Source organism: Littorina saxatilis, linkage group LG8 (assembly GCF_037325665.1).
Source record: "Littorina saxatilis isolate snail1 linkage group LG8, US_GU_Lsax_2.0, whole genome shotgun sequence".
NCBI classification, from domain to species: domain Eukaryota; kingdom Metazoa; phylum Mollusca; class Gastropoda; order Littorinimorpha; family Littorinidae; genus Littorina; species Littorina saxatilis.
This window is the reverse complement of record NC_090252.1, coordinates 67,216,687-67,233,182: the sequence shown is the minus strand read 5'-3', so window position 1 is coordinate 67,233,182 and position 16,496 is coordinate 67,216,687. Positions and strand designations below refer to the sequence as shown.

Genomic DNA, 16,496 nt, shown 5'->3' with positions numbered 1-16,496 from the left:
GTCAAGGTCATCCAAGGTCATGCAACACAAAGCTGTTAATTCAAGACATAGGAAGTACAATGGTGCTTATTGGCTCTTTCTACCATGAGATATGGTCACTTTTAGTGGTTCACTACCTTATTTTGGTCACATTTCATAAGGGTCAAAGAGACCTTGACCTTGATCATATGTGACCAAATTTGTCTCATGATGAAAGCATAACATGTGCCCCACATAATTTTTAAGTTTGAAACAGTTATCTTCCATAGTTCAGGGTCAAGGTCACTTCAAAATATGTATACAATCCAACTTTGAAGAGCTCCTGTGACCTTGACCTTGAAGCAAGGTAAACCAAACTGGTATCAAAAGATGGGGCTTACTTTGCCCTATATATCATATATAGGTGAGGTATTCAATCTCAAAAACTTCAGAGAAAATGTGAAAAATGTGAAAAATAGCTGTTTTTTAGACAACATTTATGGCCCCTGCGACCTTGACCTTGAAGCAAGGTCAAGATGCTATGTATGTTTTTTGGGGCCTTGTCATCATACACCATCTTGCCAAATTTGGTACAAATAGACTGAATAGTGTCCAAGAAATATCCAACGTTAAAGTTTTCCGGACGGCCGGACGGACGGACGTCCGGACGGACGGACGGACGGACGGACGGACGGACGACTCGGGTGAGTACATAGACTCACTTTTGCTTCGCATGTGAGTCAAAAAGCTCCTCAGGCACATTTACTGAAAGAAATAACACCATGTATGTGCTTTGAAATTATCCGAGTTCCATGTAAAAATGCATATACAACTGACACATCAGGTCACATTTGACCCATTCTATCGTGACTACCACCGTACCAGTCAGATCTCCAAGAGTAATTTGTGTGTGTATGTGTGTGTGTGTGTGTGTGTGTGTGTGTGTGTGTGTGTGTGTGTGTGTAAGAAAGAGAGTGAGAGACAGAGAGGGAGAGAGACAGAGACAAACAGACAGAGAGACAGACAAGGAGATATGTATAGATCTGAAATATATTTTTGAAATGTAAATGTTTTTTGTTTTTTTAACAGAGCAGCATTTGAGAATACCAGTATGTCATACACTGAAGCACCTGCATGGCTCCGTAGTTTAAGTGTTGATTTAAATGAAAGGTCATTATGACTGTGTTCTAGTCGTGATATTAGTTATAGCAGCAACAGCACGTGAAGTAGCATTATCAGTAGTTGTAATGATGACAGCAACAGTGATGATTATGTGTACATTGTGCGGTAGAGATGAAGAAACCCTCACACATATGTTTTGGGAGTGTGCTAAAGTGCAGACTTTTTGGATAGAATTTGTAAAGGCGAATTGCACCCATTGTAACAATACAACACTGTCCAAAGAACTGGTTCTATTTGGACTTGCGAAAAATGTAGTCACCGATAACGTTTTTGATGTTAGTAATTTGTGCCAAACACCACATATAATATATTTCCAAAATGAACAAAAATATCCCTCAATTTCAGACATTTAATAGAAATGTTAAGCAAATATTTATTTGGGAAAAGTACAACGCAGCTATGAATGATACACTTGATACATTTTACAAGGATTGGCGCTTGTATATGCATGTTTTGATGTAACCCTTAGGTTCTTTTTCCTTTACATATTTTTGAAACTGCGACCACCAAGCCATGACCACACCCCCCCCCCTCCCCCATGTGTGTTGTAATTGTCCAAGTGTGTACTGTTTTCTAAATGTGCCCCCGTGTCTATGTGATGTACTGTAATGTAAAGCCTATACATTTAAAACATTTTTTTTAAACTCCACAAAAAGAGAATAAAAAAAAAAAAAAGCAACAGCAATTGAAATAGGCTGACCGGGTGTATGTACAATTGATGACATATTATACCGATGAGTTGTAAATCTGAACGTGTTTATTCAAGAAAGTGGAAATGAATTTAAAATGAAATTATGTACATATATAACGTGTGTGTGTGTATATACGCATATGTGTGTGTGTGTGTGTGTGTGTGTGCGTGCGTGCGTGCGTGCGTGCGTGCGTGCGTGAGTGCGTGCGTGCGTGCGTGCGTGCGTGCGTGCGTGCGCGCGCCTTCCACGTTTGTACTTTTGCAAAATCATGAAAAGTGAGCCAAGTTGTGAACCCAGTTGATTAAGGTGGATGTTCGGAGCTGAATAGCGCTGCGGTAACCGACAAGTTATTAGAATGTTCTCTGAAGGTCAGTCTGTCAAAGTCGTTTTCTGAAGTGTTTTGAGTTCATGACATTGTGGAAAATGTGTCCTAGTTTATTAGGTAAGTGCTTAGTTTATGGATAAAGCAACTGGGCTTTTAGCCTGTAGGGTCAGGGTAAGCACGTGAACACGTCAGGACTCAATCAGTTTGCCTTCTACCTGCATGTAGAACGTGACACACAGGTGAACACACTCAGGGGCTTTGTTAATCCGGTTGGGTTTCACTCGTTTATTTGTTTGTGTTTGTATGACAGCTGTGGTTTGGTTGTAGTTTGAAAAACAAATGTTGGGTTTGTTTGTCTTTCAATCAGACAGTGTGTCATTTGTTTACTACGAGTATTCCCTTTCTACTGATGTAGGTGTCCATCGGGAGGTGTTGCGTCAAGTGTGAAGTGTACAATGACAGAAAGCGCTGTATATTACAGGAAAAAAACAACAATGGATTGTTTTGACACTGTCAGGATGTGACGGTTACGTTGAAGATGTACTCCATCATACCTGTAGTGGTTGCAGATTCATCTTTGGTAGTGGTGGAAATCAGGTCTGTCTCTGGATCCGCTAAAAGGAGAGGTTAGTTAGTTAGTTAGCTGTTGCTTTTCGGGTCCAGTTCCAAGGCACTAATAAGTTATGTGAATTATTTGATTGTGATAGCCAACATGTGTGTTGGTATTTATAGATATGGTTCCCCTCTGGATATTGTATGCATTTTTGAGAGGGAATTGTTATATAGAAAAGTTGTTGAAAATACATTTAGATATAGTATTGTTAATGATATACGTATATTTAAAGTAGAAACATTAATATAAAAAGAAGAAAAAAAAAAGAAAAAAGATCTATGAAGAAGGATGCTCCCCACCACCACCAACAACAACAACAACAACAACAACAACCACAACAACAACAAAATAACAAATTAACAAGTCGCGTAAGGCGAAAATACAATATTTAGTCAAGTAGCTGTCGAACTCACAGAATGAAACTGAACGCAATGCCATTTTTCAGCAAGACCGTATACTCGTAGCATCGTCAGTCCACCGCTCATGGCAAAGGCAGTGAAATTGACAAGAAGAGCGGGGTAGTAGTTGCGCTAAGAAGGATAGCACGCTATTCTGTACCTCTCTTTGTTTTAACTTTCTGAGCGTGTTTTTAATCCAAACATATCATATCTATATGTTTTTGGAATCAGGAACCGACAAGGAATAAGATGAAAGTGTTTTTAAATTGATTTGGACAATTTAATTTTGATAATAATTTTTATATATTTAATTTTTAGAGCTTGTTTTTAATCTGAATATAACATATTTATATGTTTTTTTGAATCAGCAAATGATGGAGAATAAAATGAACGTAAATTTGGATCGTTTTATAAATTTTTTTTTTTTTTACAATTGTCAGATTTTTAATGACCAAAGTCATAAATTAATTTTTAAGCCACCAAGCTGAAATGCAATACCGAAGTCCGGGCTTCGTCGAAGATTGCTTGACCAAAATTTCAATCAATTTGGTTGAAAAATGAGGGCGTGACAGTGCCGCCTCAACTTTCACGAAAAGCCGGATATGACGTCATCAAAGACATTTATCAAAAAAATGAAAAAAACGTTCAGGGATTTCATACCCAGGAACTCTCATGTCAAATTTCATAAAGATCGGTCCAGTAGTTTAGTCTGAATCGCTCTACACACACACACACACACACACACACGCGCACGCACATACACCACGACCCTCGTTTCGATTCCCCCTCGATGTTAAAATATTTAGTCAAAACTTGACTAAATATAAAAAAAGGAAAAAAAGAAAGGGTTGAAGCAGCCTGCATGCAACTGAGATAACATAACAAAAACACACCAAAAAAAAACACAACAAGGGATAAAGCTGAAAACAAGCAAACATATCAACAATTCTACAAATCAAATCGTACAGATAAACTAACCAATTTTAAACGAGGATTTTAGATTTAGTTTCAAATTACTATAATAATCAAACACAGTAGCAATTTGTCTGTAGTAATTTAGTTATAGTTCAGCTGTTTACAGACGTTTTGTTCTTTGAAAATCACAGGACCACTTCGAGACAGTGTGCTCATGGTTGACTACAAAAACGCCAATGCATAGAAACAAAGAAACTCTGATAGACATAAAGAAACTCTAATAGACACAACAGTTTGATCTTAATAAAACAATGTTCATACCTAGGATAAGGGCTCCCGACAAAGAATATCTTGAAAAATCTACAAAAAAAGATAAAAAAGCAATGATTAAACACATCATAAAACATGTTTTATTTGTATGAGAACAGATTTAGTAACTCCTACAATGACTACATTGTTTGGATAGATGTTACTCCATGTTAAGACCCCCATTCCCCGATTAGACCTTTCGCCCATTCAAGACCCAGTTTTCTCAGAATTTCTAATCATAAACTCTGAAAGTTTACCCACATTTTAATTAAGAACATTTTTAAAGACACCATTTTTCTCAAATGTATTTTAGGTCTTAAAAGGAGGAGTCTTCTTTCATTACATATCAGAGACATCTCTGTACTGTAAATTGTGCAGTCACTACAAGCGAAAACCTAATAAACTACTTCTCAATTATCATTAGACGACCTGTAGACCTGCTGGCTCTTCAACCCCCCCCCCCCCCCCTCCCGACAGATCATGTATACCCCTGCAGATCCCACCCGGCGTGTGCTTGGTAAAAGGATCTTCGTCCGCCTGGACACATACCCAACATCAAGCGTCTGGCTCATTCCTTTGTAAAATAATTTGTCAATCATGATTTGTTCTTATTTTTGTATCGCTTTTTTCTGAAATTAAAAGCACACTGCAACATCCAAAGTGTGAACAAAAGTCTGTTCTGTACGATAATGAGCCACACTGCAGTTAATCGGCATGCATGTAGGTGTGAGGACACGCGAGACTTATCCCATGTATAACTCTAGACACATCTCAGATGTGATGTATGATTTCTTACATGTCATGGAAGTCACTGGTACCGGAAATGATAACCCCCCCTGAATGTTAATGGCCCTCAAAGCCTGTTTGCCAGACATTAACACATCTATTGTTTATAATGCCTTTTATTTTCGAGTTTGCATACTGCAAAGAAGACAATGCTCAACTATTACTGTGTCTGGTTTGTTTGGGTTCTGAAAATGAATAGTCTTGTTTTTAGTGAGGCAAACTTTCCCATGGGACAATGTAGGCCAGTCACTAGCGAGGGATGCGAGGGGTGTGTCTCAAATACGTGGACAAGGACTGTGGAAAGTTTGCCTACAAAACAGTATTCACTCTTCCACAACTCAGAGTTCTTTTCCGTAGTTCTTCTATTGCAAGTGCTGTATGATTGACACCCTGCTTCTGCGATGTACAGGCTCTATTTGCAGTGAGTACATACAATGCATTCGGATGACAAAGTGGTCATACATACATCTATCGTTGATCCGAACGTGGCGACACTCGCGGTGATAGTCCATGTGCAGGCCAAAGAGACCTCCATCTGATGACCGGCAATACTTCCGGCAGTACCAGAACCCCTCATGTGCACTCCTGATAGCCGTGAAGTGATAGAGAAAGCTGTAGTGAGTGCTGTTCTCCTCACACCAACACGTGTCAATGGGGCCTGCCTGGGAGCTACAGCCCAAGTGTTCATCCTGTACCGCGCACCGGGAAAAGTCGCCACCCCTGTTCCTCCTGCAGAGCATGTTTTAGAACAGATTTGTCTTCGTTACTGAAGTGGTGAATGGAAAAAAGAAAACAAACTTGCATCGGTTTGGAATATCATTAACTGCTGAAGAAACAATACGTAGAGGTTACACGCCGAGTCTCAGTGATTATTAAAAATAATGGTCGAAGTTAGCGGATCATGAAAAATGCGAGCTTTAGCGAGCTTTTTCATGACCGCGAACTGAGACCATTATTTTTTATAATAACGGAGACGAGGTGTGTAACCTCTTTATTCCTCCTTTCTTCAGTTATTCAAAGAAAAGAGGAGTTTTTTTGCGAAAGTTTGATCGAATCCTATTCACTCAACCAGTCAACCTGCGCAGGCGATCGATTAATGCGCGGTTGTATAGTTCCGTGCAAATCATTCCATTCTGTTAACACTTCTTGTCAGTTTTCCTATTTTGGACTAAAATCAAGTACACAGATATGCTGTTATTCTGCTGTGGCGGCAAAGGCAGATATTGTGTGTTCTGTATATGTTTTGGTATCGCTTAGGATAATGTTCTTTCGTCAAATGGGACTAGCAGACGAACTTTTGCACCCGTGTTCCAAGGTTAAAAACTGTATGAAGTTCAGTTTTCTGGGGAAAATAGTGTATGAAACCGCTTTATGTTGTTTAAATTGATGAGATGTGTTCATTTGGTTGCGTGTGATCTGTTTATTAAATGAAATATTGTTGAAAACTGACCGTCGGATTGCAGTCTGTTGTCGAATAAACTGAGTGAAAAGAAGGGGAACTACTCTTGTCGCTAGACAAAGTATGAGTTACTTGCCTTGCGGGAAATTGCTTGTGATGAACGTTTGAGCACGGCAAATCTAGATTCAGAAAACAACCGAACTCATGGATTTTATATGAAGATTCATGTGTTCAGGCCTGTAGTTGTTAATTTAAATGCGGTATGTTTGTATTGTTTGCTCCAAAGATGTATACTTCGTACGTTAGAGCGTTCGGAACTTTTCAGTCGCAAAAAGTAGTACCGAAACAGAACAACTTCTCAACCCATTGCACTATCGATGATTCAGGCTGTTGCTGGGTCGTTATTTGTTTGGTTGCTGGGTCATTATCGAAAAATAACTACCCCTACAAGTTTACAGAGGTAAAGAAGCACAGGGGGGAATACACAATAATAACCAACCAACTACACTGACGTGGTCCAGTGGAGCCCAGCTTGTGAGGCATCAACACATCTGAGAAAACCAGGTCTTAAAAAGGTGGGGTCTTACAATAGGGGTACTCGTATAGAGGTTGTGAACAGAAAATCTGAGAAAACATTCTCTGAAAAGAGAGGGAGTCTTCAATCAGGTTTTTCTTAAAAGATTGTTTTATCTGCCATAACAAGCCTGAAAAGCTAAGAGATGGAAAAATCAAGCAAACAAAACACATAAAAAGAAGTTCAAATCAAGGTTCGCATCGCGTGCTCGTGAGTTATTAGAAAGAGGTTCACATCTAAGTCTATGTAACATTACCCCCCAACCCCCCCCCCCTCCCCCCCGACCACCAACCCCTAACATTTTTTTTTAACAGAATGAAAAATAAAACCTGTTTATGTTTCATAAAATAATGTTCAAGAGAACTTTGTACTGTCCAACTGATTGACACAAACTTGATCCCTAAGTGACCTGACACGTGTTTCTTTCAGGTGAAATATTCTTTTGGCTAGCCGCTCGCGAAGCAAGAAGGCGAGAGTGTCTATGAAACGGTTTTATGGCTAGCTACGCAAAAATTAAAAACCATTGGTTGATATCGAAAAGGTCGTTTGCACGGGTCAATAAACAACAATGGACAGCCAATCGGATTGGCAGCTGCGCGAGCAAGTCCAAAGCTACTTAGCGTTCGAGGCAAGAAGCCTAGCGTCACTCGCGGCGAGATGTGCCCAAGAAACGGTACTTCCTCGCCCCACTCGCCAATCTCGCCTGTGAGAAACGGGGGACTGTATCAATCCATTCAACTCTAAGAATATTTCACATATTCAAACCAACCTCCTTCCCACCACCATCACTAGCCTGACAGAGTGAGAACCAAAAGGTCGAGGGTCAAAAGGTCGAGGCACAAAAGGTCGAGGACATTTGGTCAAGAGTCAAAAGGTCGAGTGCGACAACAGGTCGAGGATTTAAAAAGGTCGAGGATTAACGAAAAGGTCGAGGATCAGAAATGTCGATTTAAGTTTCGGTGTCCATTCGCGAAGAGAATCCTGCTTCGAGTGCCTATTATGCGTAACACAGTGGTGATTTGTGAATATGATCACACACACACACACACACACACACACACACACACACACACACACACACACACACACACACACACACACACACACACACACACACACACACACACACACACACACACACACTAACGCTCGAACGCGCGCACACGTACAGACACATTCTTAGTATATGTTTTCACATTTTCGGATGTAAGACAAAACAACAGCAGTAACCTTTGTGCACTGCCTTGTCGTTTCCTTTCTGTGATTTGACGAGCTCATTTCAGTGTCTGTGTCCCTGTCCGAATGTAACTCTCTCTTCGTTTGTAAATGCTTTTAAAGTTTACATATGTGAGAGAAAAAAGAAAGAAAAAAAACCTCAAGCTTTAAGCGTATCAGTGACATCATGATGTTTCACCAACAACAATCTGTTGAGTGTCGAGCTGTGTTCACCGTTGACCACACTACGCTTCATTTACCGACACAGCCGTGTGTCTGTGAACACAAACACCCGTCACTCAAGGCACTCTTTGTACGAACACTGTTTTGAATAACTAAACAAATAACACAACATTTATAAATGCACACAAAGCAGCGTTTTCTTCAAGCAATAACAAAAAAATGAAAAAAGAATTTAACACACACCTAAACAGAAAATTGTGTCGACAATGTTTTAATCCTCGACCGTTTGTTTTTTAATCCTGGACCTTTTTTTAATCCTCGACCTTTTTCAATCCTTCACCTTTTGTCCCTTATACATTTTGCTGTTGACCTTTTGTCACCTTCGACCTTTTGTCGCCCTCGACCTTTTGACTCTTGACCAAATGTCCTCGACCTTTTGTGCCTCGACATTGTAAAACTCGACCTTTTGTCGCAGGGTGAGAACCAAAAGGTCGAGAGTCAAAAGGTCGAGGCACAAAAGGTCATAACATGATGTCATCACCAAGCGTAGCCAAGACTGTGACCAAATCAAATGACATCTGATTATAGCTTAATGAGGTCAAGACTGATATCCTTGGTAGCTCAGGGGACATTTTCAGTGATGAACATCATTTCCAGCAAATATTTTCCTGCTGGGACTCTAACATGTGATGAAAACAGGCCACATTTTGGTCATGTCTGCTGATTACCAACACCTACAATTTCGTCCGACTGTGAGTTTTTTGCTCCCAAAATAAATGAGAAAACCTCATTGTAAACGTTTTACAAACATGACCCCGCTGTGACCCCAACATGTGACGGGTGTCAACCAAACTAAGGTCACGTCGGTATATTATCAAACCCTTCAAGCGTTCACAGTTTCGAAGCTCTAGCTCATGCTCACTGCTTCCCCCCCCTCAACCCCCACCCCTCCTCCAAACTCAATCATTCGAGTAAGTACCTTTTTATTCTGCAAGATTTGTGAGTTGGAAGACTTTGTTACAGGGTATACCTGAGATAACATCAGTGTTAAGTTATGAATCGAACATGACCCCCTGCAGTATGTGACCCCAAAACGAGGGTCAATCAAACTTACGTCAAGTAGGTAGATTATCAAACCCTAGAAGTGTGCGTAGTATCAAAGTTCTAGCTTCAAAAACATCTGAGATAACTTCTACGTTAAGTTTGTATGAAACGAACATGACCCCGCTGTGACCCACACATTTGACGAGGGTCAACCAAACTGGAGTCACTTCGTGAACCCATCAAACCCTAAAAGTGTGCAAAGTTTCAGAGGTCTAGCTTTAACAACATCCGATATAACCTCAACGTTAAGTTTTTTGTCCACGGACAGACGGCCGGCCGGCCGTCCATACCACCGGACACAATATGAATCGTAATACTCACTAATTACTCAGGTGAGTCAAAAAGCAGTGTCAAGTTTTCATAAACCAAACATGACCCCGCTGTGACCCCAAATATTGACAAGGGTCAACTAAACTTGTGTGATGTCGGATGATCATCAAACCCTTGAAGTGTGCACAGTTTCAAAGGTATATATGTTAAAAACCTTTCGAGATAACCTCAACATTAAGTTTGATGTTCACTGCGGGACGGGCGGACACTGCTCAGTACTATGACTCACCGACTACTCAGGTGAGCATGCTTGTGGACGCACGATGGTTGGTATATTTAAATAGAGGGGAACAAAATGCAATCACTTAAACATCAGAACAGTATAACCATAACAATATTAAAGGCAAACTCTTTCCCTTGAAAACAATTAAGGCTGGCGAATACACCTGAGACTACGTTGGAGTAGTCTCCCTTTTCGAAAATAGAACGCTTTGTGTGTCGTAACAAATAATCCAGTCATTAGCCTTATCCATACGAGTCATTCTCCAAAACTGGGTAACAAAGTGGGAATATGGACCAAAAATAAAGCTTGATCAATTTGAGTTGAATTAATGATAACAAGGTTCTTTGTTATCCGAATGACAATTTGCAAGAATAGAAAAAGCAAGAAATACTTTTTCTGACAAATTAGAGGGATCTGAGGAGGAGGGGTGGGGGTGGGGGCTGTTTCATCATTGTGAGACAATTTTGTTTATTATGCAGTCATATTAAGTAATTGAATGTTGTGCTCATTAGTGCTTGATAAGCATCTATCAGGAGGGTTTTCCAATTTCTTATTTCTTTTTTTTCAATTTTTCATTTCAAATTTTTTTTTTTAAAGATTATTTTGTTTGGGGATAGTATCCACCGGAAAAAGGCCTTCAGATCGATTTCAAAGCATCACCGTAAGATTCTACGTTACAAATAATGCTACCATCCATGAGGAATAACTTAACTTTGCAAATTCAACAGTTTTGATAGCTAATTTATTGTCGTAAAGGAATCCAAAGAAAGAGCACTCTTGCAATGGTTGGGTGATTTCCCTTGTCAAATAAATGTGTCAACAATGGCGTATTCCTGCGATCATTTTAGTCTGACAAGGTAAGTGTTACATTTTCCAGCTTTAGTTAACGTTGTCTGACAGGAAATACAGCTTTCAATAGGACAGTCAGTATCAGTGTACAAGTTGCTCCCAGCAGGACTGCAAAGAAATCGATGATGCGAGTCAAAAAGCCCTGTAGTACTCAAAATGATTCGCCTTGACGAAGATCATACTCGTACTTTAGAAGCAGTACTCAGTCAGATTATCTTGGACATGTGTGTTGCCTGTTGGTGATCATTTCAAATATGTGTCTCTTAAGTTACGCTTTTACCTATAAGCTTATGCATTTGTTTAAAATTCCATTCATGTCACTAATCGAACACAGGGAATGTTCAGTAAACGTGCGAGAGTTCAAAGCAAAGCGCATTCATTTTTGGCTCACGTAAGTGTAGCCTATGCGATCGTAACTTTGTCTGTCTGTGCGTGCGTGCGTGCGTGCGTGCGTGCGTGCGTGCGTCTGTGCGTGTGTATGTCTGTGGTAGAAACTCTAACATTTGAAGACGTCACATTACATTGACGTCACATTATGACGTAAGAGGGTTAGACGTCACGCGAAGGAAGAACTGACAGTCTCGGTCATTATTATTTTGAGCGCGCCGAGACTAGTTGGCAGTCGTGTCCTTGTAAGTAGGCTACATGCAGACAGACATATCTAGATCTAGTGTCTCGCTTTCTTGCACAGTTTCACCTAGATGCTCTTTCTGTGTGTGTGTGTGTGTGTGTGTGTGTGTGTGTGTGTGTGTGTGTGTGTGTGTGTGTGTGTGTGTGTGTGTGTGTGTGTGTGTGACGGAGTGATTGAGTTTGTGTTTTACTGTTTGTCGATTTCTTACGTGAGCCTTGATGGCTTCGCCTCTTGTTTTTTTTTTTTTTTTTTTTTTTTCTAGGAGATCAGACATTGTTAATCACACATGTGCGGGCGTTTTTTTTTTATATCGGAAGTTTTTAATTTTTAATTTTTTATTTAATTTTTTATTTTTTATTATCATTACCTTCAGTCTCACTCTTTCTCTCAGCTTCACACTCAATGAACAGTAAACAGATCATGGACAATTTTTATTTTTTTTAATTTTTTTATTATTTTTTAATTTTATTTACATTTACCCTCTCTCTCTCTCTCTCTCTCACACTTGTCCACACAACATCTCTCTCTCTCTCTCTCTCTCTCTCTCTCTCTCTCTCTCTCTCTCTCTCTCTCTCTCTCTCTCTCTCTCTCTCTCACTCACTCCCTAGTCTGTCTTTCTCTGCATCCACTTTCTTTCTCTTCGACTTGTCTGTTTTTTTCTGAATTTTGTTCTTCGGATTCTTCTGTCTTCTTCTTTTTTGCTTCGTCTCTCTCTCTCTCTCTCTCTCTCTCTCTCTCTCTCTCTCTCTCTCTCTCTCTCCCTCCCTCTTTCTCTCTGTCTCTGTCTCTGTCTCTGTCTCTCTCTCTCTCTCTCTCTCTCTCTCTCTCTCTCTCTCTCCATTACCCTCGAAAAATAAAGTTGGTTCGTTCGTTCGTTCGTTCTCTCTCTCTCTCTCTCTCTCTCTCTCTCTCTCTCTCTCTCTCTCTCTCTCTCTCTCTCTCTCTCTCTCCTCTCCCCCATACTCTGTCGGTCTCTCTCTCCCCCTCTCTCTCATAGTCTGCCAATCTCTCTCTCTCTCTCTCTCTCTCTCTCTCTCTCTCTCTCTCTCTCTCTCTCTCTCTCTCTCTCTCTCTCTCACTCTCTCTCTCTCTCTCTCTCTCTCTCTCTCTCTCTCTCTTTCTCTTTCTCTCTCTCTCACTGTCTCCTCTCGTTCTATCTTCTCTCTCTGCACTTACTATTTTTTTTTGGATACATTTTGTCCTATATTTTCTTCCGTCATCATTTCTCCTTTTGTTACCTAACGTTTCTTTATTTCAATTTCACAGATAGCAACATATATGCGAGTCACAAGTCAATTATTTTTCTTAAACTTAACTCTTTTTCAAAAATACATCCGATCTCTAAAGGGGTACCGTATCTATAAATACCTATGCACATTTTTGCAATCAAGATCAGCAAATTGACATAGTTTGCTTCAGCGGATGAAATAGAATTCATTTTAACTAGGCCAAATAGGGCATCCCGCACATCAACATGAATTCTTTTCGAACAAGCGGTGAAGAAGGCTTCTTCAACAAGATTCCACACTTTGCTTATTTGTCTACAATAATAACAGAAATGTTCGATATAATCTGTCTCTTCTGTACAATGTGTACAACTAATACTCTCTGCAATGCCCAGTTTATACAATATAATGTTCGTTGGATAAATGTTATGAGTTATTTTCCAGTGTAGCAGTCTCAATCTTACTTCTTTTGATGCGTTGCTTGCTATCTGCCAAATGTCCTTGTTTATTTCAATTCCCATCTTTCTTTTCCAGAAACTGACTGCAATAGTCTCAGTTTGATAAGCGTCTACCATTAATTTACGAAACTGCCTGGGTTTAAATGTACTTATTTTTTGATAATCCATTACCTTCATAGCTTGTATTCCATTATCATTCATCTTCAAAAAAAGGGATGCTATTGCTGTGCGAATTGCCCCATATTCAAATAGTCTTGTTGGTTTATGCCCAACTCTTTCACAAATCCTGTGAAATGGTAAAAACATATTATTCTCGTATAAATCCTTCACATAGCATATATCAGATGCAACCCAATCACGTAGAAACATTGTCTTGCCACGATAAGCAATTAGAGAGTTATTCCATAGGCATAAATTCTCCAGCTGGGTCATTTTTTGCACGCATGGTAATATCTTTTCATGGTTGTCAAGCCAACATTCTAAAACTCTTTTCCAGAACTTGTTTGTAATCAACCCCAACCCTTTAAATAAGGCTGGTTTGACGTTTGCAATGGTGCTTTTTGGCTCTTTCTACCATGAAATATGGTCACTTTTAGTGGTTCACTACCTTATTTTGGTCACATTTCATAAGGGTCAAAGTGACCTTGACCTTGATCATATGTGACCAAATGTGTCTCATGATGAAAGCATAACATGTGCCCCACATAATTTTTAAGTTTGAAACAGTTATCTTCCATAGTTCAGGGTCAAGGTCACTTCAAAATATGTATACAATCCAACTTTGAAGAGCTCATGTGACCTTGACCTTGAAGCAAGGTAAACCAAACTGGTATCAAAAGATGGGGCTTACTTTGCCCTATATATCATATGTAGGTGAGGTATTCAATCTCAAAAACTTCAGAGAAAATGGGAAAAATGTGAAAAATAGCTGTTTTTAGGCAACATTTATGGCCCCTGCGACCTTGACCTTGAAGCAAGGTCCAGATGCTATGTATGTTTTTTGGGGCCTTGTCATCATACACCATCTTGCCAAATTTGGTACTGATAGACTGAATAGTGTCCAAGGAATATCCAACGTTAAAGTTTTCCGGACGGACGGACGGACGACTCGGGTGAGTACATAGACTCACTTTTGCTTCGCATGTGAGTCAAAAAAGCGTAATATCATCAGCGTACAAGATCATTTTCAATAGTCTTTCTTAATAATAATAATAATAATAATAATAAATGAGCATTTATATAGCGCAACATCATAACTTTACAATTATGCTCTTTGCGCTTGACACATTTAAAATTAAAACACAGTTATACAAGCATTTACATCTACATTCATAGTCAACAACGCTTAAAGCCATATGTACTCGATGACTATACACGCTAATTGCTTTACCAACAGCTGGAGACATGCTAAATTAAGTTCCCTGCAAAATATTGTGGTCTAGGACCCCTTCAATGTTGAGATATGTTAATTTTCATTTTGATCTGGATCGTCCTATTTATAGATTTGGCAACACATGCGCTGTTGACGCAAGGGAGAGAACTCCGTGTCGTTGTTGACATCCTCACTTTTTCAGAGGCTAGAACAAGCTGAAATGCACGTATATGGTCCGCGCATGACGACATATCGTCATTATATGGTCTTATGGTGCGTTTGACATCGATTGTGGGCAAACTATACTTTGTAAACACGGGAGTAAGTTAGTAAGCCTTTAATTAAAAGCATACACCATCACACATACATTACAAAAGATTCTTCCACTAACTAAGTAATAAAAACATGAATAAAATAGGTAGTAAAAAACAAGGAAATACCAGCTGAATACCCTTAATCAAACAGAACATGTTATCAACAATGCTGAAAACAGTCCTAGATGTTTATATACATTATCACTAAAACAACAAATACACTACATGTAGCCTACTGATGGACTGAGAAAACAAAATCAGGGGTTGTATTTCTTGAAGAGGTGCGTTTTAAGTGCTCGTTTGAATGCTTGGGGTGACTGAGAGTGGCGGATGTGAAAGGGGAGAGAATTCCATTGTGTGGGTGCGCAGAAAGTAAAAGTGCGTTGTCCGTATGTTTTGGTTTTGGTGTGTGGAATGGTAAGGATGCGACAGTCAGAAGAGGCACGGAGTTGTCTTGCTGGAGAATAGACGGTGAGGAGTTCAGAGAAGTAAGCAGGAGACGAGCCAGAAAAGAAGTTAAAGCAGAGGGTGGACAGTTAGTAGTCAATGCGGGCTTGAATAGGTAACCAGTGCAGTGTGTGAAGAAGTGGTGTTGCGTGATCTCGTTTTCGTGCTTTGAGAATGAGGCGTGCTGCCGAGTTTTGGACTTTTTGTAGTTTATGCATAAGGTACAGAGGACAGCCAGAGAGAAGAGAGTTGCAGTAGTCAAGTTTAAAAACAACAAAGAACAAAGGCACAGGCAAGAGTGTTAGTACTATTGGCTGATGGCAAGAATACCCCTTTAACTCACTGATCTGCCCTCATCTTGACTGCCAGCAGCTCTAAGGCGAGCACGAAGGCCATTGGTGAGAATGAGCAGCCTTGTCGAATTCCAGCGTTCATTTCTATAGGTTCTGACAACCACCCCATATAATTTACACAACTTACTGTTTCGTTCATGAGCGTAGTGACCCATCTAACAAAAGTGTTACCAAAATTGAAGCGTTTAAATGCATACATTATGTATTCTTTTGATATTGTGTCGAAAGCTGCTTTGTAGTCTAGAGCTAGGAGTAGCCCTGGTTTGTTCGTTTGTTTGAGATGTGTAATTATATCATCAATCATTTTAACTGCTGTGCTACTATTTCTGCCTTTCATAAAACCAAACTGATTTTCATGAATTATTGTTTCAAGCACATTTTTTAGGCGTACTGCTAGACACTTTGCCAGTAACTTATAATCTGAGTTTAGTAAAGATATTGGTCGCCAGTTATTCAGATCATCCCTTGAAAGTTGCTTCCCTTTGTGTATTAATGTTATTAATGCAAAGCGCATTCATGTTTCAGAAAAATAGGGAGCTCTGAAAATTATATGTTCTCATAATAGTAACCCAAACGAGAAGAAATGATACTTATCCCTCTGAACAATGTCAAGGAAATCAGTGTCTTGTGCATTTGTTGT

The 16,496-nt window shown here is 39.7% G+C and overlaps 1 protein-coding gene across 1 annotated transcript in view; it reads right to left on the bottom strand.

Annotated features, from left to right (window-relative positions):
- Positions 1–2,670: 2,670 nt before the first annotated feature.
- LOC138974418 (uncharacterized) overlaps positions 2,671–16,496 on the bottom strand; it is a 33,273-nt gene continuing 19,447 nt past the window's right edge. Inside the window, exons 3-5 of the mRNA XM_070347133.1 lie at positions 5,645–5,907; positions 4,405–4,443; positions 2,671–2,771 (exon numbers count right to left, since the gene is read on the bottom strand). Of these exons, the coding sequence (XP_070203234.1) occupies positions 2,671–2,771; positions 4,405–4,443; positions 5,645–5,907 (403 nt within the window). The remainder of the gene's footprint in view (positions 2,772–4,404; positions 4,444–5,644; positions 5,908–16,496) is intronic.